This window comes from Camelus dromedarius, chromosome X (genome assembly GCF_036321535.1).
Source record: "Camelus dromedarius isolate mCamDro1 chromosome X, mCamDro1.pat, whole genome shotgun sequence".
Lineage (NCBI taxonomy): Eukaryota > Metazoa > Chordata > Mammalia > Artiodactyla > Camelidae > Camelus > Camelus dromedarius.
The window spans coordinates 6,188,468-6,213,549 of record NC_087472.1 but is presented as its reverse complement, the minus strand read 5'-3'; the positions used below and the strand labels follow the sequence as shown (position 1 = coordinate 6,213,549).

The 25,082-nt window shown below is 36.0% G+C and overlaps 1 protein-coding gene across 1 annotated transcript; it reads left to right on the top strand.

Moving 5' to 3' along the window:
- Positions 1-6,088: 6,088 nt before the first annotated feature.
- Positions 6,089-24,646, top strand: FMR1NB (FMR1 neighbor; the record flags this gene model as incomplete). Its single annotated transcript, XM_064482904.1, is given in 5 exon segments — positions 6,089-6,218; positions 9,421-9,561; positions 10,938-11,034; positions 21,918-22,063; positions 24,501-24,646. Coding segments are annotated over 5 exon segments (660 nt in total), but the record flags the coding sequence as incomplete, so codon positions are not given.
- Between the last annotated feature and the right edge of the window lie 436 nt (positions 24,647-25,082).

Here is a 25,082-nt window from a genome sequence, read left to right as displayed (position 1 = left end):
TATAAAAATAAATATTCTGAAAACAACATACTATTCAATTTAAAATGATAAATAATAACAAGAAGTGGTGAAAGACATGTGACAAAATATTTACCCTTTTTATGTTGTGCTAAGTGCTTTGTATATGATGTCATTTAATACTTAAAAATTCTTAAAAATAAATACTATCCCCATTTTGCAGATGAATAACTTGAGGCAAAGATAAGTTTACGACTTGCACAAGTTCTCCAACTAGTATATGGCAGAGCCAGGATGCAAATTCAGGGCTATTTGGGGCCAAGGCCCAGAAAAGACTGCAGCATAGGTAGACCCTCAACTTACTAAAGTTGCAGCAGAATCCTCTTCAACCTGATACCATTAGCTATCACTGTTCACATTCTGTCTCTTCATCCTTTAGTCTAGCTCCTCATCTGAGAGACCTCGCTGCAGAGTAGAGCTGGCAACATAATTTGCAAAATAAAAATGTGTGGTCCCTTGTTCAAAGTTTATTATGAATTTCAAGGCAATAGCAGAACATTAAACCAAGTGTGAGATCTTTCTAAGAGCCAAGTTTTGTAGACCGTACAGGTCACATGCCATGAAGCGTGCAGCTTTGAGTCTGTTGTATTTTTCCTTTGAAATGTAGTTAGATTTTCAGGGGGTTTTCTTGGTAAGAGGGAAATTAAAAAATAAAAATTCTTTGTGACAGGGAAACATAATTGGTTCTTTACCATTTCTTGCTGCCATTTAGGGAAGCTGGTTCCTAATCTTTTATTTGCTGAGCTCGTTAATGAATGTACAGATGCAAATTAGAAGCATAGAGGATGGAATTATTCTGCATGTGAAAAACGATGGGGGAAGGGAAAGAGACTGATACTCAGTAGGGTGGAGAAGAAGACTCAGAAGACCTGGGCACTGGCTGATGGGAGATTTTGGAGAGAGGAAAGGAGAAGGGAAAGGACCTTTGCTTCTAGGGATGAAAGAACAGGGCTGTCCAAGGGGATTTTATAAAGGTTTGCCATATGGTGAGTGATGTCAACCTTGTTTGGTGTCATGGTAGTTTTGATACACTAGTCATATATATTTTTCTACTTTTATGATAAATGCAGTAAATAGCAAAGATTAAATACATTTATAAATGTTCAACTGTGTTCCACCTAAAATCAACTCATATAATGCTGATGGTACACCATACTTAGGAAATAGTGCTCAAGTTAATTTATAAATAACTGTCTTTCAGATAGGAAAGAAACCAGTGGCAGAGAACAGGTTAAACATGCTGGAGGCTTTTGGTTTAGGCTGCCACTAATGGTGCTTATCTGAGAAAATGTTTAATTGCCTTCTCCTTTTCAAGTGCCTGTTGAAATGACCAAATGATCTATAATGGTTGAAAACCCAGAGAACCCAGAAGGGTGCTATCATCACTGATATGCCAGAAATTTGGAGGGATTTCAGAAAGATAGAAAGAAGGCCAGGGGAGACACTACTGAGAAAAGTTGCAGCAACCTGTGTTTCACCTCAACTAAAGCCAAGCCTGTCTGGAGGGTCCAGAGGCCCGGGTACTCTGAATTGGAGATTAATATCCATCCTAGAGGGACTCCAGAGAGCACAACCCCTGCAGAAGATAAACTCGTATTGAAACTCAGGCCACAGTGTGCTATTGCCAGCCAACACTTCCTTCAGATGGCGTGTTGACAAGGACAGTCAGTTGTGGAAGGAGGGCACTGAGTGAACAAATGTCAGTACAGAACACAGGTCCTGTCAAAGGCTGCTTCCAACTGTAGCTCCTTTTCTGTATAGTATAGGGCAATGAGTCCTCTAATCTGGCAAAGTATGGCTGGTAATATTAGTCTCATTTCTTGTCCCTTGTGCTGGAAGCACTCTTTTAAGCCACTTGTGTGGCTGACTTCTAATCTTTTTTTTTTAAGCTGAAGTATGATCTCGGAAAAGTCACCCCCTATATAAAGTAGGACCCTTACCTTATACTGTGTTGGTATGGTATCAACAACTTTCTTCATAGAACCCATTACAATTTGTAATTATTTCATTTGTTAGTTTACATCTTTTTGGCTATTTTCTCCACTGTATTGTAAGTTCTATGAGGGCAGGAAGCTTATCTAATTTATTCACTGATGTATCTCCAAAACCTAGAATATAGTAGACATTAAATACATATTTGTTGAATGAGTAGGAGTTAGGAGAAAATAAACAGGACAAAATGGGTTATTTTTAATATTGTCAAGATATGTAATATACAGCAAACATGAAGCTGTAATGAATGAACATTTATGCATAGTGTTGAAATATATAAAACAAATGGTTTTACAAATTCAGGTAGAAATGGACAAATCCATGGTCATAATGGGAGACTGTGATACATGTATTTTAGTCCTTGGCAGAAAAAATAAAGATATTGACCATTTGAATAATACAAGTTATCTTGATTTAACATGTATAATGAAGTTCATAGTCTTATAATAAAGTACCCTACAGGCTGAGAATGCACATTCAAGTATATGTGCATGGAATTTGGTCTCATTAAAATAAGAAGGGAATATTACCATTGACATAAAAGAGATTTAAAAATTATAAGTGAATATTCTTATGATTCCATCCTGATAATTATTTTGTAAGCAAATGATTTCCTAGAAAAACTAAAATAAAAATTGACTCAGGAGCATGAAGAAGTAAAAAGTTTTAGGGAACTATACCCCTCCACGGTGTACAGACTCAGACTATTTATGGATGAGTTTTCCCAAACCGTTAATGGAGCAAATATTTCCTGTGCTGTTTAAACTGTTTCAGTATAGAAAAAAGATGAGAAGCTTCCCAGATTATTTTATAACTCTCATGCCAAAACCTACAGAGATAGCAAACAAAAGAAAACTGCAGACACACTTGACTTAGGAATGTTGATCCACAAGTTCTGCATAAAGCATTAGCACTTGTGGACTTTATTTCAGGGATATAAGAATATTTTAATGTTGGAAAATGTATTAATATTTAACAATTAAGAGGCAGAGGAAAGTATGATCATGGCAGTAAATATTAAAAGCATTTGATAAAATCCCATTTCCATTATCGCTTAAAAATAAAACAAAATAACAACAGAAAACTTGTAGTAAACTAGGACTAGAGGAATACATCCTTAATTTAATAAATGATAAAACACTAGTGCATTCCTGTTAAAGTCAGAATTGTTTCAAGAATGCCCATTATCATAGCTATTAATCAACATAGTTTCAGAAGTTCTAGGTAATGCAATGAGAGAAGAAAAAGAGATGAACTGTAAATAATAGAAAGAAAGGTGACAGAACCATCTATACTTAGTGATATCATGGTTGTATAGATCTGGAGTGAAACTGAAGAACATTGAGAGCTACCAAGAGTCAAATAAAGTAATAAGTTAGAAAATACATGAACCAAAATCAATAGCTTTTTTACGTACCAGCCTTAAGCAGCTAGAAAATGTGGTGAAATTAATTGTATTCACATGACAACAAAGTTTATATGAATATGGGAATATATGGGAATAAGTGTAATAAGAAAGGTAGAGGACCTATATGAATGCAGCTATAAACCTTACTCAGGGAGATAAAAGGAGACTTGAATGAGTGGAGAAGCAGACCTATTCTTGGGTGAGATAGTTTTGTACTGTTATCAGTTCCCTCCAAATGAGTCTACATTTAAGTGAATTCATGCCTAGCCAATGAGGCACACAATAAATGTTTTTTGAATGAACTTAAATAAGTAAACATAATTACCATAAAATTTTGTTAGGATTTTTTAATTTGACAAAGTGATTCTGAGCTTCATCTAAAACATTTTTCAGAGTTGAGAATAAAAGTTTGATAATGAGGACTAATGAAAGGATTGCCAGATAAGTTACTAAAACATATAATGATATAAATTATAAGACTGATATTGGTGCATGAGCAGATAGATTAGTGGAACAGAATAGAAAGTCAAGAAAACAGGTCTATGACTAAGGACTTAGAATATGATAGTGTTGCCATAAGTAGAAAAGGATGGATTTAATAGATGGTATTAAGAGAACAGGAAAAAATGTTACCCTACTTCAAAACATACTCCAAAATACATTTGAAGTGGATTAAATATTTAAATTTAAAAAGTGAAGCTATAAAAGTGTTAGAAGGAAATACTAGAATGTAGAATACTGACGACTGAAAAAATACATAACCTAAAATTTGAGAATTATGTTTTATTTGGCAGACTTACTGAGGACTTAAGCCTGGAATATAGCCTCTCACATAGATCTGAGGGACTGTTGCAAAGAGGCAAGGGAGGAGCCAGGATATATAGGAGTTAAAAACTCCCCAGGTAGTCAAACATCAAAAGATTACTGTTAATTAAAGAAAAATCAGACATCTCAAGTTAATGAATTTAGTGCTTCTCTATATATGGGAAGATGCAAGAGTCTGGGTTTATTGAAATTATCCCTCTGATATGCATCTTAACTTTCTAGGGCCAGTATCCTTCTTTTCTCCATCCTGAATCTCCTTGGGGTGCACCTTCTGTGGCGGCTGCAGGGCCTAATGACTTGGTTGGCCGCAACATCCTTTGTTTACTGAAATGGCAGGTGACATTCTAAGTCCACAGTGTCTTTTTACACATGACCTGAAAGGCAGAAACAGTAAAGGAACAGATTGATACATTTGCTTATGTAAAACTTTTAAAACTTTTGAACTTCCCAAAACATCATAAAAAATATAAATACTGCCTTGAAAAATATTTGCAACATATGTAGCAAATTAAGGGTTAAGTTCTTTACTACACAACAAATATATGAAAGAGGTAAACTCACTGATGACTAAAGATGGGAATTAAAACAAAAGAGATACCATTATTTTGGCCATCAAACTGGCAAACAACAACAAAAAGGTGAGGGTCTAAGGCTATTGGCAATTGCCTGCACTGCTGCTAGATGTACACCTTGGGGCAGCCTTACTGGAGGGTGATGTAGCTAAGGTCAAGAACTATTCCTTAAGAATTTATCCTAAGGAATTTTTCATAAATGTCTACAATATATAGCTTCAGTGATAATCATTGCAGAATTCTTTATTTTTTTCTTTTTATTTTTTTATTGAAGTGTCATTGATATCTAACATATTAGTTTCAGGTGTACAACATGATGATTTGATATTTATATAATGAAATCACAGTAAGTCTAATTAACATCTGTCACCATATACAGTTACAAAATGTTTTTTCTTGTGATGAGAACATTTTAAGATTTACTCTCTTAGCAGTTTTCAAATACGCAGTACATTATATTCCAGGACTTATTTATTTGATAACTGCAAATTTGTACCTTTTCACCCATTTCTCCCTCCCCTACCCCCACCCCCTGCCTCTAATAACTACCAATCTGTTTTCTGTATCTATGAGTTCTAGTCAGTGTTCTTTATAATATCAATAAATTGTAAACAACCTAAATGTCTTTCTGTGGGGGGTTGTTAACTCATTTATAATAGAGCCATATAATGGGATACTGTGAAGTTATCAAAGATAGTGTTGGAAAATGTTTAATAATACGGATAAATCCATGTTATGGGAATGAACATGGATATCTTCTCCTCTTATACATGAGGGAATCATGCAGATAAAATTAAAAGCAGGTTGTTTTGAAGTAGTGAGGAAGAATAAGGAAGGTTTACAGTGTCTAAGGCCTTGATTTTTATCAGTAAATAAAGAAGCCAACATATTTGCCAAGAGTTCTTATGATGGGGTCTGATTTAGTTGGAATACACAGTTTCCAAGTTGTTAATTGATTGAGCCTCTGAATGCCAAGACCGTCATAGGCCAGTTCAGTATTGTAAATTAGTTTACAGCACAACAATGAGATATGTCAATCTATAGCTTAAGCATTTTAAAATTTATTTTTAATTTCTTTAAACTTACAACCCAGTTTTTCAGTTTCACAGCAGAAACACATTCTGATTATTAGTTGTACCTAAGTTGTTATGAGTTTTAAGTATAATGTCTGTTAGCTTTTAGACTTTCCATATTTAATTTAAGCTAAGGTAATTACTTTTAAAAGGTCATAGAAAGTGATAAATGCCTTATATGCTGGGATTAATAATTTCACTTTTCTTAAGGGTTCTTGAATTCATTGTCTCCAAGCAAGTCTATTCTGTGGAGCAATGAAACTGCTAATGGACAATCTCTGGAAAAAACTTCTGTCTGGGGAGCTGTGTTTAGTTTTTTCTTTCCAACAAGTAAGTTCCTGTTTGATTTTATTCCTCCCAATGTCCTTGTTTTGAAAACAATAGTTAGATATTTAGGAGGTAGTGTGATCTATTGGTATTGGGGTGAGACAAACCTGAGTTTTAATACTGACTCTGCCTTTTGCTTTAGGCAAGATAACCTCTGAACTTCAATGTCTTCATGTTTAAAATGAAAATATTTACCAGAAAGAATTGTGAGAATGAACTGAGCCAGTGTTTTAAGGCATTCTGTAAATGTTTGTTACTCTTTATAGAATACTTTTACTTCATAAATCTCTAAACCTTTCAGAATTTACCTTAATGACATCACTTGAAATTTAGTCACTGACCCAGTATTGTGAAATAAATGCCTTCTGTGGCATTAACCAGAGTACTGTGTAGCTCTAATGTTATGGAATATACCAGATGTTTTCCCATCTGCTTTAATGATAAAAAGCTCAGGTTTCAAGTCACATCATCTTTGTCTTTTTGTGATTCTGTATATAATGTGTTTATCAAGCACATGATGGCCCCTGAGATTATTAACCACAAATAAACACATTTCATTTTGTACAGCATGTGGTGTCCTTTCAAGGAGAAGGTTCAAAGAAATTGACATATGTGAATTACAAAGATGAAGCTTTTATTAAAAATCATGCAGAATTTATTCTTACAAAATTTGATGTACATATATAAGCACAAAATTATATTCACTGTTTAATTCCAGACTCTACCACTGAATTCTTCTGTGACCTTGTATGAATCTCTTCATGTTTCTATATACAGGATTCGTCAAGTACAAAACAAACATTTATAATACCTACTACCATTGGGAAGAGCAAAAAAAAAAAATCCTCTATAAATAATCTATTTAAAAATACCTCCATGGTCAAATTGAGTGGAGAAAGAGAAATCTGATAAGGTAGTATTTTGTGAAGCTAAAAGAATGGTTTACTGAGTGCTGGAGTTGGTCATAAACAACAACTGATGATTTAAGCTTTAGAGCTTAAGAAGATAGCAGATATAAACTGTCCCATAGTTACCTATAACAACTACATTATACAAACCCTGAAGCCACCTTTAAAGATAGTCTAGATAAGATATCTGCATTTCTGAAATACTCTTCCAACCTGGTGCAGTAAGTTGAGTCAAAAATCAATTTATGAAATGACGTTTTTACCCAACAAAATCAAACTGTTCCATTTTAAGAGAAACATCTCACCTAGGTTGATTCAAATCTTTCAAAACAGTGATTAAATATTTATAAAATGTATATACTGTATTCTTTGAAAAGAATAACTACAAGTTCATAAAATGTGAAGTACTTTTAACCAATTTATTTCTTCCCCTGTATAATTTAAAATGAATACTCTTCCCACTTAAGCACTAAAAAAAAAAAAAAAAGACTGTCCTCATGTCATTAGGCTTTTATTAGTAACAGATTCATCTCTTGCAGATGAAAATGGTAACCTGAGACAGATTGGCAGGGAAGCTTGAGAGGTCACATGATCCTTCTTCCTCTGGACAAAATTATATACTTAAATCTGATAAAAATTGTTCTACCCTTTTTATTCTTCAAAATTACAAGTGTCTCTTAGTAATTTGAATCTGAAAGTTAATTTTAGTATTCGGCATAAAGTCTATCAGATGCAATTTAAGTGTAAAATAACAGAAGCCCAGCATTAGAAGGGACCTTAGTGATCATGTAGTTCGGTCTCTCGTATGATTTAAAATGTTTTGTATGATTTTTCATTCCTGGAAAGTGGTCTTTGAACAATACCAGTAATGAGGAACTTAGCACATAGGAAGAAGTTCATCTGATCTCTGACCAGGCCCTGACAATTGTCACCCTTTTCTGAGTGTATGATGTCCAGGACTGAACATGGTATTCCAGATGCAGTCCAACCTGGAGAGGAGAGTCGCTCTGGGCCTGGCAGAATTGAAGAACAGATTGCTTAGAGTGTAACAACAAAGTAGGCTAAGCTCTCACATGTCTAAAATGTTTGGGAAATGAATATCCAGGCCAACTGGTAATGCATTAAATTTGTGACCTTGCACAAGTTACTTTGATCCTTTATTTCTTCATTTTAAAAATGGAGGTTATAAACTAATTTTGAGAGTTTGTTGTGAAAATTAGAAATAATGTGTGTAATGCAGGGTACCTGGCCCAAACAGGTGACTAATGAATGGTAGCTGTTATTATTTTTACCTTAGCTTCAGGGATTGCCAATCTTTAAAGAAGAGGAATATAATAAAATATACCAAGAGGTAAAAATACGCTTATACCCATTATATTGTTCTTTGCTGATGCTGAAGTATTTTAAAGTGATCATAAAACATCATTTAATTACTTTTCTAAGTCTGTAGTTGTTGGTAGTATTGGAGGTTGAACTGAATCTATGCTGTCCTTAAGCCATACTGTAGAGGTTTTCTTTTTGAATAAAAATCTGTTATCTGCCTTTTTTGTTGCCATTTGTTTCTCATATAAAGCATAATGTTTTAAAAATCAGCTATATGAGCTTGTGAATCTTACAGATTCAAATATGTATGAATTTATTGCAGTTGCATGAACCTTGGCATTCATGCCATAAATCATTGCCTATTCAAAATTATAGAGTCATAACTTAAGGCCAAAAGGAAGAATCTTAAAACATATTGCAGTGCGAGTATGATAAGTGTTCACAAAAAGTAGGTCAATACCAGTAGTATCACTTACTTTACTCTCTAGCAGTGAACTGTGTGAATTTTACTTGCATTCATTTTCACTGATGGATTCAATGTGTTTCCTGTAGCTTAGTAAAATTGAGAGAAAGGATATCTGTGGCATTACTTTAACAAGGTCTTAGTTTTAAGGGCATTTGGCCTGTTCTTGTTATTTAGCCCCTTCTGTGTTATATTTGTATCACTATTACTCAGCTTATGTTTATAGTCATTTTAAAACTACCTTACCAATGATTTGTTAACAATTTTTATTTTTCTGCAGTTCATCTAGGATTGAAAATGTGATGTTAAATAACTTTGTGTTAATTTTTACTTTAACTCTTATTTTTTCAGCATTCATTACTGTTTGTATATGTCATTCAATTTTTTCTTTTAATGTACCAGTTAAAGTGTTTGCTTTTCTTTCTTTTTTCTGTCTTGCAGCAATTATTTAATTAGGGAAAGTGGTTATTAACCATGCTGAATTCTCTTTCTTGCATTTTGTTTCTAAAAGCATGCATTCCAAAGGAGAATCAGGTGGTGAAGCCTTGCAATCGGCTGCGAGATTTTAATGAGAGTGAATGTTTGAGAAATAAATGCTGTTATTCGTCAGTCAAGACCAGTAACTTCACCTGTTTTGCCCCACTAAAAGATAGTAAGTTCATCTTCTTATACTTATTATATTCCTATTTAAAAAATTAAATAAACAGGTCACAATAGCATAAGTTAAATTTGAATCTCTCAGCTTGACACTTAAAGGAAGCTCCCAGCCCTAGAGCAGTGCCGTCTATATAAAGTCCTGAGGTGGTCGGGCCTCTATTCATAAGCCCTTTCTGCTTAGCGCGTAGATGTGACTATGGCAGTTTGAAGTTAGTCTCATCTTTTCTTTTTGCTTTAGTCACTGTCTTGGCCCATAGATTCCAGGCTTTATGAGATGTAACTCTCAGTGCCTGGGAGAAGATACCAGTGAGGCATGTCCTCGCTTCCTTGTTTCTTCCCACCTTCTCTTCCTGAGTAGAATTCTTCTCACTTATCTTTAGCATCTCAGTATGTAACAGTAGATGTGAATGTTTCTTGTTAAGGTCTGTTTATTAGTTCCTCTCTTTGTTCTTTTGTTTTTGAGTTAGGTTCTTCTCTTAATATTTTTTTTTTTTTTACAATGTTTTGAGCACTACACCATCTGTTTTTGCTCCTTCATTTGGATGGTGGGGACATATTACCAGTTGGTCCCTTGATGGATGTATTTGATATGATTAAACACTAACAAATGCTACAAAAAGGATGCATGCAAAACAGTGTCTTAGGTTAATATAGTCCCTATTCAATTTACAGCTCTTTGTTGAACATCTAGTATTAATAATGGAAACTGAAACCTGATCATGAATATAGTATTACAGTTTTAACACTGCCACATGGTGTTTATAATTCATTCATCAGTTTAGTCTTTATATTATGTGTGAAGAGACATTTGGTTCTTGTAGAGAAAAAAATTGAACCGTGACTTAGAACTCCCCAATCATATTAGAATGCATTTCTGAATGAATATAAGAATAAAACATACTTACTCACCTGCAAATTCTTTATTTCTCATTTAGTATAATGTTTTATAATTTGGAAGCAGACATTTAAGAAGCCATTCCTTTATCAAGTTAACTATTCATAGATTAATTCACTCCCTGAGTATCCTGGGATATATAACATATGGCCAAGGAAAAAACATGCTGAGGCCATAGGAAGAAACATATATAGTATCAGTTGTAATAATCTGTTAACAAAAACAGTAAAATCATTTTGTTAAGGCTTCCATTGGGGAGAACATACTTCAAGTGTAAGTAACCTTTAGTTGTATTTCAAGAACATTTCATTAATTCCTGCTCCTTACAGGGTACCAAGGATTTACCTGTCGTATAGAAATACCTCCTTATTTTACTTTATTAACCGATAGTTTTTTTATAAATACTTTATGAAAGAGCTCAGATTTGCTTCTCTAGCTTAAGTCATAAAAGTAACAGGATATCATTAAACCACCAGAGCCTACGCAGATGTTCCGGATGTTTGGGTTTGTTGTGATCAGCATAATCAGCCTGGGATGTCTGCCCATTTATTGCTGCTCTTTTTGCCGGAGGAGGTAGGCAAACATAAACTTTTATTTGCTGATTGCTGAGTATACGTGGATATTTCTGTGTAGACACATTTATTCATAGCTCCAAAAACACAGGGATTATGTTTGGGTCCTTTTTGTATAAAAGAAGGTAGCTTGGAAAAATCTAAAGGAAGAGTTACCATAATATTTCTTCAATGCATGTTATTTTAATTTTTAATAAATTTAAGACATCCTCTTGCATAGTCTGTACATTCCCTCATCAAACAAAATCCCAATTGGAAGGAAAAATAAATCAGCGAGCTGAGGGTGTGTGGGGTGGAGGTTGTTACTGACTTCAAATCAGAAAGATTCCCAGAAGTGTTAGACCCCAGCTAGTAGATGGTCATCTACTATTGAGTCTTAGAGCCTTGGTCTGTCTTCAAGCCAGTTTGTATCGGATTTCTTATTAACAATTTATATAAAATCCCAGTGGGCTGTTGGCATGATGCTTGTAAGTTTTTTTATTATTATTATTTTAATAGCTCCCTGCTTACTGGGACAGGATGGGTGTGGAGGTAGAGAGCAGGGCCAGAACTAGGGTGGGGTGAGTTAAGTACTCACTCTCAGGTTGGTGCAAGTGCAGGGTCGGCACTAGCACAACCCTGAGAGCAAGTACCTCCTTGAACTCTCTGGTAAAGAAAAGGTGCCTGTTGAAGATTAAGCATCTTTAATATTTTTATTTGAGTTAATAAGAAAGTGGTATTTTAATTTCCAAGACATTATTTAGATTTCACTGGAAGATTTAGACTATACTAACATGTTATCTTCTTTTCCATAAGGATCATTAAGTCTTTTTTTTTTCTTTTTTGTACCTTTTTCTTGAGTCTGATGACTTTGTCATGTTCATCGTTGTATTTTCAGTTCATAACAAGGTGCTTCACATATAGTGGATACTCAATATATATTTGTTGAATAAATGAATAGTTGAAAGAATATAGAAATACAGTGGATAGAGTTGGCTAGCCTGGTAGGCAGTCCTATAGCGATTTAAACTTTCTCATTGCTTACATCACTTTCTCAGACCATTTTGAAGACTCTGTTGGGTCACAGCCTTTCAATTCTTCCAGTCTGCATGTGACTGTCAATTGTTTTCTGAGTTTTCACTTAGTTTCCTATAATGAGGGAGTAATCTCTATTCCTAGGCCTCTTTCTTTTCTTTCTTTTCCCAGGTGAATGGGAATACGAGTAGAATTTTTGACTCTTCCTTCTTTCTCCCAGAGCTTGATTTCATATAAAAGATAACCCATGAATAAAAATGAAATGTTACCTCTGTAGTTCCCCGCTCTACCAGCTGAGCTTTTGAAGGGTGTGAAAATGAAATGTAATTTGCTAGAAATTTGTGGCTAGTATTATGGCATGCAATTTAGAGTGTCTGGTATAATAGGCCTGGTGTAATAATTTCATTATGGCCCCTCTGTTGTGCCTCTGCCAAGAAGTTTTATGGGAATATTCAGGTACACTGGGTTTTTCTCTAAAATGAATTCCCGAGGATTATCCCTTGATAAGAATGTATTTTCTTCTTTCTACGTAATAGAAAATGCTTGAGACTTGAACAATGTGAATAGTATATATATTGGACACCATAAATTTTGGTTTACTATGATTTATTTATGTGTTTATTTATATTTACTTACTTTGCTATTTTGTGTAAGAGTGGTATTTTACTTCAGTCATCCTGAGCTGTTTGTTGTAACCTCAGAGCAGCTGTTGGCTTCAGCTTGCTGCTTACCTGAATTTCTAGGAACAATAGATGGTTGAGGGTGGATGTGGCACTGTCAGCTTTTCCTAGTAAGCTGATTTTAGAGGCAAGGGGAATAATTGTGTTGGAACGAAGATTCTATCCTTGATACCAAACAAAGAGTTTAAGTGGAGGCCAAAACCTGTTACACCCCCCTTTTTTGTGGGGAGGGGAGGTAATTAGGTTTGTTTATTTATTTATTTTTAGAAGAGGTACTGGGGATTGAACCTAGGACCTCATGCATGCTAAGCATGCACTCTTCCACTTGAGCTATACCCTCCCCAGCTTAAACCCCCCTTTTGGGGGGGGCAGGGTATCTCTTTAGAGCTATCCCCTTCACTCACTTTCTGTTCTCCATTTCAAAGAATAAAGAGAGAGATAAAATATTACAGTAGGTAAAATAAGTAATCCCATAAAAGGGAAATAGATGCTGCAGTAAAATCAATGTGTACTGGTTTAGAAAAAAGAAAAGAAGCCAAACACAGTTGTTTGTCTAAATCAGGGGGACCTAAAGTCAAATGTAGATCTACAGTAACATGATCTGGGCCTCTTTGTTGGAAGAACACTTGAGGCATTGAAAGATACTCTTAAGCTCCTCCTCCTGTTTGGATCCTTTCCTATACATTAAATATACATTCCTTCAGGAAAAAGCTGTTGTAGCTCTCCTTTTTTGACCTTCAGTCTTAAGCCAAAACAAATGATGTTTTGACATTCCTCAACTCCTGCAGTTTGGACAGTGCCTTGTATTTACAGGTCACCTAGGGAGCTAAAAACTGGCAAAAGTTGGAGGGATGAAAAATGAGAAATAATACGAGTAGGGGGAAGAAACAAAAACAGTTTAGGTGAAGAGGATAATCACTTTCCAGAGACAAATGCATTTTATTCTTTTAGTGCCTAATTCATGCTTTCTACAGTTGAGCATATTTAGTCACTATTTGCTTGTACTAGATATTGTGCAGGATACAGAAATGTGTAAGAAATAGGCTCCGGTTTTAAGGAGCTTAAATCTACCTTAAAATAAATCCCAAGCATGAAATATTAAGTAACAGTATAAGATGGAATATAGGACTAAAATGAGTGGTGGCAATAGCTTATAAAAGTTCTGAGGCAATGGGGATCAGGTTGAATGGGAGAGGGCAGAATGGGCTCCATGGTGGAGGTGCTATTTGAGCTGAGTTTTGAAGGGAGGACAAGATTTGGGTTAGGTGGGGCAGGGATCCTTCCTCAGAATTAATTACATCCAGTTGGAGTCTCCTTACTATAGACCCCTTAAATGTTTGTCATTCCTAAGCAGAAGGGGCTAAACTTTGCCACTTTAATAATCTATAACTGAATCTCTGATTTACTTCTTGACTTGAATTCAGGTGTGATATAAACCAGGTACACAGAGAACTCAAGCCAGCTTGAACTCGTTCACATATACGAAAGGGAGTAGGGAGCATTAGTGAAAAGCTTTCTAAGAATTTGCTACTAATAGCCTTATTAAACTTGCATATAAGATGCATTTTGAAATTCATTATGTCCTCAAGGTTGTGTAAGGTCTATTTTTATTCTCATTAATAGAGATCGGAAGCCTCATTAGGTTCAAGTGTCATTGGTAGGCTTAAGACTTATGTAGAGACGAAGGAAGGAAAAGATCAGGTGGATTGGGACAAAAGGAAGCAGGGGAGGGGACTCTAGGGGGAGAGAGGAGGAGGGGGATGGCTGAATTATTCCTGTTACAGTAATAGAGTGCTAATAACAGTAGGGTCAAGTGCAAAAAATCAGCTTCTAATATTTATCTGTTTTTATATAAACTTTAATCTGTATGTATATGCCAGTAAAAGATCTGTATACTATATAGTGATATGATACTTGAGTATATACATAGCTTTTGTAAGGTGGAAAATTCAAACACTGTAATACCATGCCTGTTAAATCCAGATGAAGTGCATTTTCATTTTCCTTTTCTTCCTATCAGATTGAATTTTTAACTTTGAATTAAGAAAGAATTCAGAACTCAGTCTGAAAATGACAAGACTGTGTTTTCTTTCAACTAATAAAAAAAGCCGTATTTTTTAAGATTGTAGATCATCTGATAGACAGATGATGTAAATGGCATATCCCCCATACACTTTCAATGTTGCTACTTGCCATATGGCTATTACTGAAAATTTCTACATTTTAGACAAATCCTGCTGTATAATTCTCTGTATTATAATGTGGTTTTCATTATGTAGATAGTCTTAATACCACCTACTTTCTTGAATGGGAGGTGAAGAATTGGGAATAAATGTGTCAAAAATTGCCTAAAAGTCATCACTCACTGAATTTAAAAAATAGGCATTTACATTTTCAAATCTTCATGTTTGTGTGTTTCATTATACCATACAATATAATTAGTAATGTTATTTTGAAAAGGTGTATGCAGTAATTAGCCAACTGCTAAAAGGTTTGAAGTTCCTAGGATTACATACATACAAATTCAGAGAAAAGAAATGAAAGTCTGTAAATTTTAAAAGTATGGCTGGGCTTTAAAAACTTTGATAAAATATGATCAGATGGGAATGTGAGCAAACTAGAACTCTGCTCTGACATGAGTCACTATAGATTTGAAATTCACATAAAGCTAGTTCTTCTTGGACCCTGTTCAAGGTAATTTAGTTACTAAAATAATAAGAGAACCTCATTATATGCGGATTATGTGTCTGAGGTGTTCCTGTTGCAAGGACTCCAAGGGCAGCATTTTAGAGAATTCTGGAATATTAGGCACTATTAAAAAGAACGGTTTCTTTCCAAGTAACTAATAACCTCATTGCAAAATGCAGTGGTCTTTTCTCAATTCCCATCCAACTTGACCTTTTGTCACATTGTTGACTGATCCCTTCTTGAAACTTTCCTTCCTTGGATTTCATTGTTCCTCTTACCATTCTGATCCATCTCAGTTTGCTTTTCTTTGTTTTCCCAACTGTGGTTGTTTCCCAAAGCCTTATTCTCATCTACTAGAGAATATTACAAGTATGTAGTAGAAAGAATATTTTAAAAGATCTGTGTTCTAGTTCTACCTTTACTACCAGTTTTATAGTGAGCTTAACTTCTCTTGGTATTGATTTTCTCATAAAATCAGAGAACTGAGTTAGGTAATTTCTACAGCCCTTTCTGAACATAATGTTCTGGGTTTCTCTGGATAAATGACTCTTAAATGTACATTCTGAAATCCTCACCTCTATCTGTTTTATATTCCAACTGCCCTCATGAATTAGATGTTCTTTTAGTGCAAAATGTAGTTAATACAACATGTGCAAAGCTTAACTTCTTTTTTCCCCAAATCATCTCTCTTTGACACCTGTCATTTCTGTTGGTGATTTTTTCAGTCTTCTAGACTAGAAACCTTGGAATCATATGTGACTATTAACTTTCCTTTTATCCTTAATATGTAATTCTGTTCTTTTGGTCTCCTTGTCTTTTTTGTTTGTTTGTTTGCTTTGCAATGAGTCTGGGATTTACCTCTTCTTATATTTTATAGTCACAGCTTAGTCCAGGCCTTGTATGTTGTCAACTGCTGTCCTAAATAAGTGGCTTCAGGAGAGGAGCAAAAGAGAACCAAGATGTATTAGTCTGCTAGGGCTGTCATAACAAATACCATGGCCCTGTTGGCTTAAATGAAAGGCATTTATTTTCTCACAGTTCTGCAGGCTGGAAGTCCATGATTAGGATGCCAGCTGATTTGGTTTCTGGTGAGAACTCTCTTCCTGGCATGCAGATGACCACTTCCCCTCTGTGTGCTCACATGGCCTTTCCATGATATATATGAGAGGAGGAATAGAAAGAGCAAGCTCTCTGGTTTTTAGCAAAAAAACTAAAAACTTAGTTTTTATAATGACATTAATTTTACCAATCAAGGCCCCACCCTTATGAACTCATTTAACTTTAATTAATTCTTAGAGATCCCATCCTCAAAATCAACCACATAGGGAGTTAGGGCTTCAACATGAATTTTAAGGACACATTCAGTCCACAACACAAGGCTAGCTAGCATCTGAGAGTAAAGGCAGGATTAGGAACTGAGGAGGGCTTTGGGATGGTTATGTCCAATCCAAAGAATTCATCCATGAGAGACAATAACTGGGATGGCGCTGCAAGCGGGGTTTGGAAGATGGCTGGGAGTTAGGTCCTGGGGAAGTTTCCTGGCACTTCAGTAGGAATGTATAGCTGTGCCCTTAGGAAGGAGGGAATGAGTAAGGATGCTTACCAAGCTAATTTGGACATATACTTGGACTCCTAATCTACCCTCCTTCTAATCCATCCTGTAATATCCTGCCAGATTTATCTTCTTAAAATAGCATTACTTTATTTCATTGTATCATTTCTGAACTTCTAATGCTTTCAAGAATATCTGGATTCCAGGCCTTCTGTTAGGTCTGTGAAGGGCAAAAAGGTGAATCAGATCATGCTCTTTCTACTATAGGAAATAGGAAGAAAATAAATGTCAATAAAAATAGCAGCATCTTGTTGCTTCAAGTCCACTCAAAAGGCTGTGGCTTTCAAAGTCATCTATATTGTCTTCATTCTATAACTCCAATAATATTTCTTACAACATTCCATGTATCTTTTGCTCTAGCCAGGGAATTGTCTTTACTTTTCTTGGCATACCCCAGGTTTTATTCTTGCCTCTCTTCTTTTGCCCATGTTGCTCCTAGATCTTGGGATTATTATTCTTCATCCTCTTCACTTATTTAAATTACTTCTGACCTTCAAATTGCAGCTTCCCCAACTCTTCCATGAAGTATTCTGCAACTGTTCCAGATCCCAGTGTTGTCTCATTCTTTGAAACCTCTTTCTGCACCTGTATTCTTATCCACATTATCTAACGTGTAATTATCCTTTGTTTCCTGTTCCTGGTTTTCTTTGGCTAAATTGTAACTTCTGTGAGGACGGGGGGCTAAGCTTCATTTTTTTTTTTTGAGTCTGAAACTGTGGATGACAAAATGGGGTCTCTACACAGGTATCATCATCATCCCTTTGGAGCATGTAAGAAATGCATGTTCTCAGGCCCCACCCCAGACATACTGAATCAGAAACTCTGGGTTTAAAGTCCAGTAATTTGTGTTTCAACAGGCCCAACAGTGATTCTCATGTATACTCAGGTTTGAGAACCTCTGATCTCTAGACCATGTGGTGAGCAACTCAGTAAATAATGACTAGAATAATCTACTTAGCCATTTCTATGGATTTTATGACTGTCCTTGTGATGAGTTAAACATAAGTTTTCCTAGCTATAAAACTGATGTTGCATTCTTTAACTATCTTAAAGAATTTATATTTATATTAATATTAATGAATTAGAGTTTAGGAAACATGGAAAAATCAGCCCACTAGACCATGTGTTTTTCAAACTGTGGTCTGTAGATGGCTTCTATGGAAGTAACCTTGGGAATATTTAATAATACAGATTGTCAGGCTCTACCCAAGAGATTCTTATTTAATAAATCTGGAATTTGGTCCTGAAATTTCTATTTTTAAAGCACCCCAAGTGAATGTGGTATGCAACCCATTTGGGACTGCACTACATTCTCCAGTTCAACCCTTTATTCATTCATTCTTTCCACAAATATTTATTGAGCTCCTACTTGGTCCAGACACTTGCTCGGTATAGTGTTCTTCTCCATCTGGTCGTCTTCCTAGACAGCCTCACTGTCCATGTTATAAGCCATCTAAGCCCATAGCCTCAGAGTGCTCAATTCTGAGGAATCTCACCTGCACTTTGCATTGGCCACCCATTTTTATGCCCATGTCCTGAACCTTGTCATTCATCGAAAACTGAACCTATGAGTCTCTGAAATCTTAAACTTCAAAACCTTAATCTTTGACCATAGGTGCCTTGTCCTCTAGGTTTTTCCTTTCTTTACTACTCCTGTTTTCACTGAGATCTCCAAACCCATTAACTCTCTTTTTCCCTGGTCTTCTGTCTTTTTAGCATCATCTGATTTCTTTATCTTCCCTGGACCCTATTGCCTGATATCCATTCATTCCAGCTCCTTTGTTTCATTGAAATTGAATCCATACCACTTCTCTGCCCCTAGATCTAGGTTCCTGGGAATTCCTAGAGGGAAAATAGTCTCACAACTGTATAAATCTGTATCACTAGAAATTCCCAGTGGGCCTACTTAGTGTTTCCAGCCACACCACTCTACTTGATGCTTATAGACAACATGCTGACTCACAACCCTGAGCTTTGCACACAGTGTACCTACCCACTGATTGAAATGCTCTTATATATCTCCCCATCTCCACTCTTCTTTATCTGGCTCACTCCACTAAGAATGCAGACCTCAAATTAGATGTCACCTCCTCTGGGAAGCTTAACCCAACCTCCTGCCCAGATTGGGTCAGGCTTCTTCCGAACTGTTTGCCTCCTCCTAACCTCTGCTTACCTCTACTTGAATTATCTCAGTGTGATATAATTATCAGCCTGTATAACCTGCCTTCCCTTCTGAATTTTAACCTCCTTGAGGGCAGATCCCATGTCTTACTCATCTTTATGTCTCACTATTTAGAATAATGTTTATTTCATAAATGAGCAAATATATCAGTGAGTGAATGAGCATAGGATCTGTATATTTCAAATATGAGTATGCTGGCCACAATATATGACATTTTATATGAAAAGAAGAAAACTACCTCTAGGACACTGAACAGATTATCTCACCCCTACCTTCCCCCTTGGATATTCTCATTAGATATTGGGTAGGATATGTAACTTTGGATCTCAGTAGTGAATGTTAGAAGGCTGAACCTAAAACCACGTCCTCTGCAACCTAAACCAGTGCAATGGGTTTTAAAATAGTAAGGCTGTGTTGCATTTTTCTTTGTTAATTAAAGTGAAATGTACATCATTAAATTTAAAGTAAAATCTATGGATAAAGATAACATAGTCATTTTAATTATGTGAAGTAAGATATATTGAAGTCACAGCATTAGAAAAAAAAGTGTAAGTCTCCAATTTCTTATCTAAAATTCTGAAATTCATAAAGTTCTGCAAACCTAAAGCCCTTTTTCCTAACTCATTTGACAGCAAAACCTTTTCTGACCTGACCTGAGACACATTCTAGTCATTATTTAATGCTTAGAGTGAATAGTCATATATTTTGTTATAGAAATATTACTGTATTTGATCAAGGGATGCTGCCCGAAACCCCATGAGAGTGTCATGTAATATACAGTATATCATGTCATACTACCTTTCTAAAATCCAAAATGTTCTGCGTTCTGAAACACATCTAGCCCCAAGGGACTGAGAACTATGTAGTTGTTTCAGTTATTATTATTGTTTGAGACTACAGTTAACAGCACTGCAATGTAAAGAGGCCTTAGGTAAATCATATAAATATATTTTGGCCTTCACTGTTTCATTTATGTCCGGAGACTTTTTTATGATTAATTGAGAAAAAGATGTTTATTTGTTCCATATCTGTCTCACCTAGAGGAGCTCAGTGACAACCTAGTAATGTAGTTTTAGGGGAGAAAAGTGAGTATTACCTTCAGAGTCATCATGTCAAAGGCAGGTTCATTTATCTCTGGGCTCCACATGCTCAGAACCCATTGCTCTGTATAGCTAAGTAGTACTATCAGGGGCCCGGTATCCTCTTGTGTACCTGGCATTGAGCTGAGGATAGGAATATGTATCTGTCATTACCTCTTCATAATATTATATGCAAATCTTTCTCTTTCTTTCTTTTTTGGGTTTCTGTCCTTAACTCTTTGAGCTTTGAGCATTCCTATTTCTTTTCCTTGGATTGTTTTTAGGTCTTTAGAAAGTGAAAGCTCCGTAAACATAAAAGTCAACTAACATTTCCTGAGCCCTCATTGGGTTAACAGGCTCTGTGGGGTATATAAAGTTACAAGGTAAAGCACTAGCCTGAAGTTATTTCCAAGCTCTGAGGGGAAAAAAGAGACAGGCTGATACAGTGGGTGAGAGATTGCACTTTAGATTTAGGCAGGTCTGGATTTGAATCCTGGCTTCATTACTGACTGGTCTGGTGACCTTGGGCAAATTACCTTCCTTCTCAGTGCCTCAGTTTCTCTGCCTGAAAAATGGAAATGGTAGAAATAATACTTTCCTCATCAACTTAACATGAAGATTAAATAATATCATGCACATGAAGTGCTTATACACAGGCCTTAGCATGTAGGAAGTCATCCTACTTGCTGTTATTAGTCATTACTCGCTAATTCTGCAGTGTTGTCTAATAGAAAGAGTCTGTAATTTAGAGTCTGACAGACCAGGATTCAAATACTAGTAGCATCTCCATTTACTGGCTATGTATGACCTTGGGTGAGTTATCTTACCTCCTTAAACCCCATTCTTATCATTTGCACCATATAGGGTTGTTGTGAGGATTAAATGAGATAAAGCATGTAAAGTACCTGGCCAAGTTCTTGGCCTGTGAGAGGCTCTCAAGTGCCTACTTCTGTCCACTATCCACACAAATGCACGAAAGTACAAGATTGAATACCAAATTATAGCAATAGTGCGGGAAAGGGTATAGCTCAAGTGGTAGAGCACACGTTGAGCACCCAAGAGGTCCCGGGTTCAATCCCTGCTGCCTCCTCCAAGTGGAAATCAGTGAAGAAACCTAATTACCTCCTCCTCAGCAAACAAACAATACAAGCAAAACGTGTGCTTCCATTTGTTTCAAATGATAGCAATAGTGAATGTAAGTGCAAAATTGTAAGATTGTAGATGATCGTGTAGTGTAAACTATTACTATTTAGTTCTTAAGTTCATAGGAGGGAGGAATTCCTATAGGCTAGGAGTGACAGGGAAGGCTTTCTAGACCAATAATATGTAAGCTGTGTCTTGAAGGGTGGGTAACATTGATGTCAGGGAAGTAGGGTGGCATTCTTGTTGTACAGAATCCAGTGATCAAAATGACACTATACAGAGTAATAATTATGGTTATAGTGATAAATATCAGTGAGCCAAATGTAATAATTTCTATCAGAATTATTAAATATGGTGAATTAAACAATCAGGTGGGAATGTGTAAAGAGTTATGTGAGCAAATAGCCTTTTCTTTATAACCCGCCATTGTTACTGTTCTATCACTGTTGAGAAATAAGGTTTCACTTTGAACTTTTAATATTACAGCAGATGGGCCAATCCTTTACGAAGGAAAGTCAGCAGACTTTTAAAGGGTTTGAAGAAACAAAGAAGCAAACTAAAGAGGGATGCTGAAATGTTAGGGGCAGAAATGGATGAGGAAGGATTAGATGATGAAAAGGAGGAGACCAAAGGTAATGACAATAGCATATAAAGTTGAAGTATTTAATATTTGACTCTTATTCTCACCATCTTGATTCAGTTGATGTTTATGTTTTTATCCCATAAATGTTTGGACCACAGGAGTATCAACTTCTGAAACAAATATAATCACTAGGGATATTTGGATGGGAGGAAGGTGGACAAGAGATGTACCAAGTTGTTTGGGTGCCATATAATTTGATATGCATAGTTCAGCCCTTCAGGTAAACAAAGAAATGGAGTCTGCCTGCTCCGACTCTAAAGCTCCATGATAGACACCCTTACTAAATAATAGCGGCCATGGTCCTCCATGATTGTTGACCGTATGACACACCCAGGGGAAGGAGCATAGCCTCGGGAGTCTAACAGGTCTTAGCTCAAATCCTGGATCCTAGCTGTGGTTTCAGCTACCTGCTCCCCAGACATACACAATGCAGTATTACAAGAGGTTCAGAGAGGCGATCCCAGAATCATACACCAGGGATTACCTGGGCCTCACTTGCACAGGCTTACAGATCCCCTAGCCTTGACCTGGGTCTCTTCCTCCCAAAGTAATTGTGAAGGGCCAAGTAAGAATAAAATGGTTTATGAGAAAAGAGGTATACTTCAAGGAGTAGAGTACTAGACTGGGAGTCAGGAGACTCAGGCTTAACCTTTTCAGCTCCCTGATACCATCAGCTGAGATTTTTTTTTTTCTGTAGCTTAAATAATATAACATAGGTGAAAATTCTTTGAAAATTGCAGTTCATTACTCAAATTTAAGGTATGAATTTCTAGCTTCAGTTATAGAGAAAGAGAAGAGTAGAATAACAGACCATTAAACAGCATCAGGAGACTCTGGCTTTAAGTCCCAGTTCTGCTGTTATTTACAGTGGGAGCTTGGGCAAGTCCCTTAACTTTCCTGGGCTCAATTCATGAAGCTGCAAAATATAAATTTGGACTAGATGAATAGGAAAAGTGACCTATCTCAGAAGAAACAAAGAAAATCCTTATGCAAGGTATTATATATGTGTGTGTAGTTGTTACATTATTTATATAAGATAATATGTAAGATATATAATAATATTGCATGTATATTATTGTACATACTTATATATTACTTTGTATAAGATTAATGTAATACATGCATGCACATATGTATGCACACACATACCTGTATGCACACACATATGATGTTATAACTAGACTAACAAAACTTGATTTCTGTGGCCCATTCTCTGGGATGTGGAAGTTAACTATGTTATTTAGAAATTGTCATTGTAATGGTATTTGCTCTAGTTTATTTTGCTTGTATGCCTCACCATAAGACGATACGTTGGCAAACTGAAAATAACTAAGTTAATCATAGCATTCAATGTATAGAGTTTGAGAACTTTGTTGCAGTCCTTTTATAACGAAGTGTGATGTTTATGCTAGTTTTTTTCAAGTTGTTTAACTCTACTTCACTTTTCTCCTGTAGCATTATTTTCCCACTGAGAAGAACACAAATCTTTCAGAGGAGACTGTACCAGTCATCTAAACCTGATGGAGCATTTTAGAAGGATAAGGATTAGTTCTTATTTTTATGTTTACTTCCAGATATAAAATAAAGTTATAGTTCAGTTTTGGTGCATCAAACCAGAATCCGAATTCTTCTTATTAAAAATAGTACAGAATTTATAAAACTATATGAAAAGCACTGCTGGCATTTCAGGTCCTAGGTGGTGATATGATTTTTGCAACTTGGGTTATGTTATCAACATATACTTCTGTTGGTGTTAAGTAAGGCAGAGATTTCATGTTGTTATTCACCTTCCAGCAAAGTGGCAGAAAAACCCTGTGATATTTCACTAAATATGACACTCTATTTTGAGGAAAAGAGGTAAAAATATTTTGTGTTAGAGTTCTTTGTAGTTTATAATTTATAACATTTTTTCACCACAAAAGTAAGACACACTCATTATAGAAAATTTAGTTAAAAGATTATATAAAAGAAGAAAAAAATCAGCCATAATCCATTGCTCAGAGCTAAACACTGTTATTACCTTGTTTATTTTTTAAAGAAAACAGTTGTGTTTTGTGACATAAAATTGATTTTTTTTTAAAAAAATACATTTTTAAGAGTCACTTTCCTCTTTGAAATGTGTGGGGCTCAGGTTTACCTGGGCTCATTGCTCATTTGTTCAACAAACATTGATTTAGCCCCTGCTATGGGATATATACTGGGGATATAGTCATGAAGAAGGTAGACTTGGCATTTCCTTCATCCATCCAGCTGGGGAGGAAGCTAGGAAGAAGTAATCACAGGGCTGTGATAGGAGGAGGACCAAGTTCTATGGGAGAAGATGGCAGGAGCACTAGCCCAGACTTTAGGAAGAGACAAAATGAAAGGTAAGAAGGATCAATAGGCGTTTGCCATGCAATCACTGTGTGGTGAAAGGAGTGTTTCAGGTATGAAGGCCCAAGTGCATGGAGTATTTGGAGCACTACAAATAGTTCAGGATGGCAGCAACTTCGACTTAGATGTTAAATCAGAAGAACTTACAACCCAAGTTAAAGAGTCAGGTTTTATCCTGTGGACAGAAGGGAACCAATGAAGGGTTTCAAGCAGATGAATGGTATCATTAGATCTATATCCTTAGAGGTCACTCTGACTGTTGTGTGGAGAACTGGGAGTGAGCATCACTGGGGTCAAGGGAACCAGTTGTGAGGCTGTTGTATTAATGTGGATGAGAAAATATGGAATCCTGGGCTAGAATAGTGGCACTTGTAGATAAAAGTAGAAAGATTACAGAGCTGCTTAGCTTGTAGCATCAATAGGACTTAGTGAGTAATGTGCATGTGGGAAGAAATGAGGGTGCTAAAAAGAGAGTATGAATTTCAGGTTTCTAAATGATAGGCTAACTGGAAAGATGGTGGAGCTATTCACTGAGCTGGGACAATGAGAAGAAGGGCAGGTTTGGCAGGGGAAGATGAGTCATTTTTGGATGGACTGTTTTAAGTGCCTGTGGGCCATCCAGGTGGATATGACTA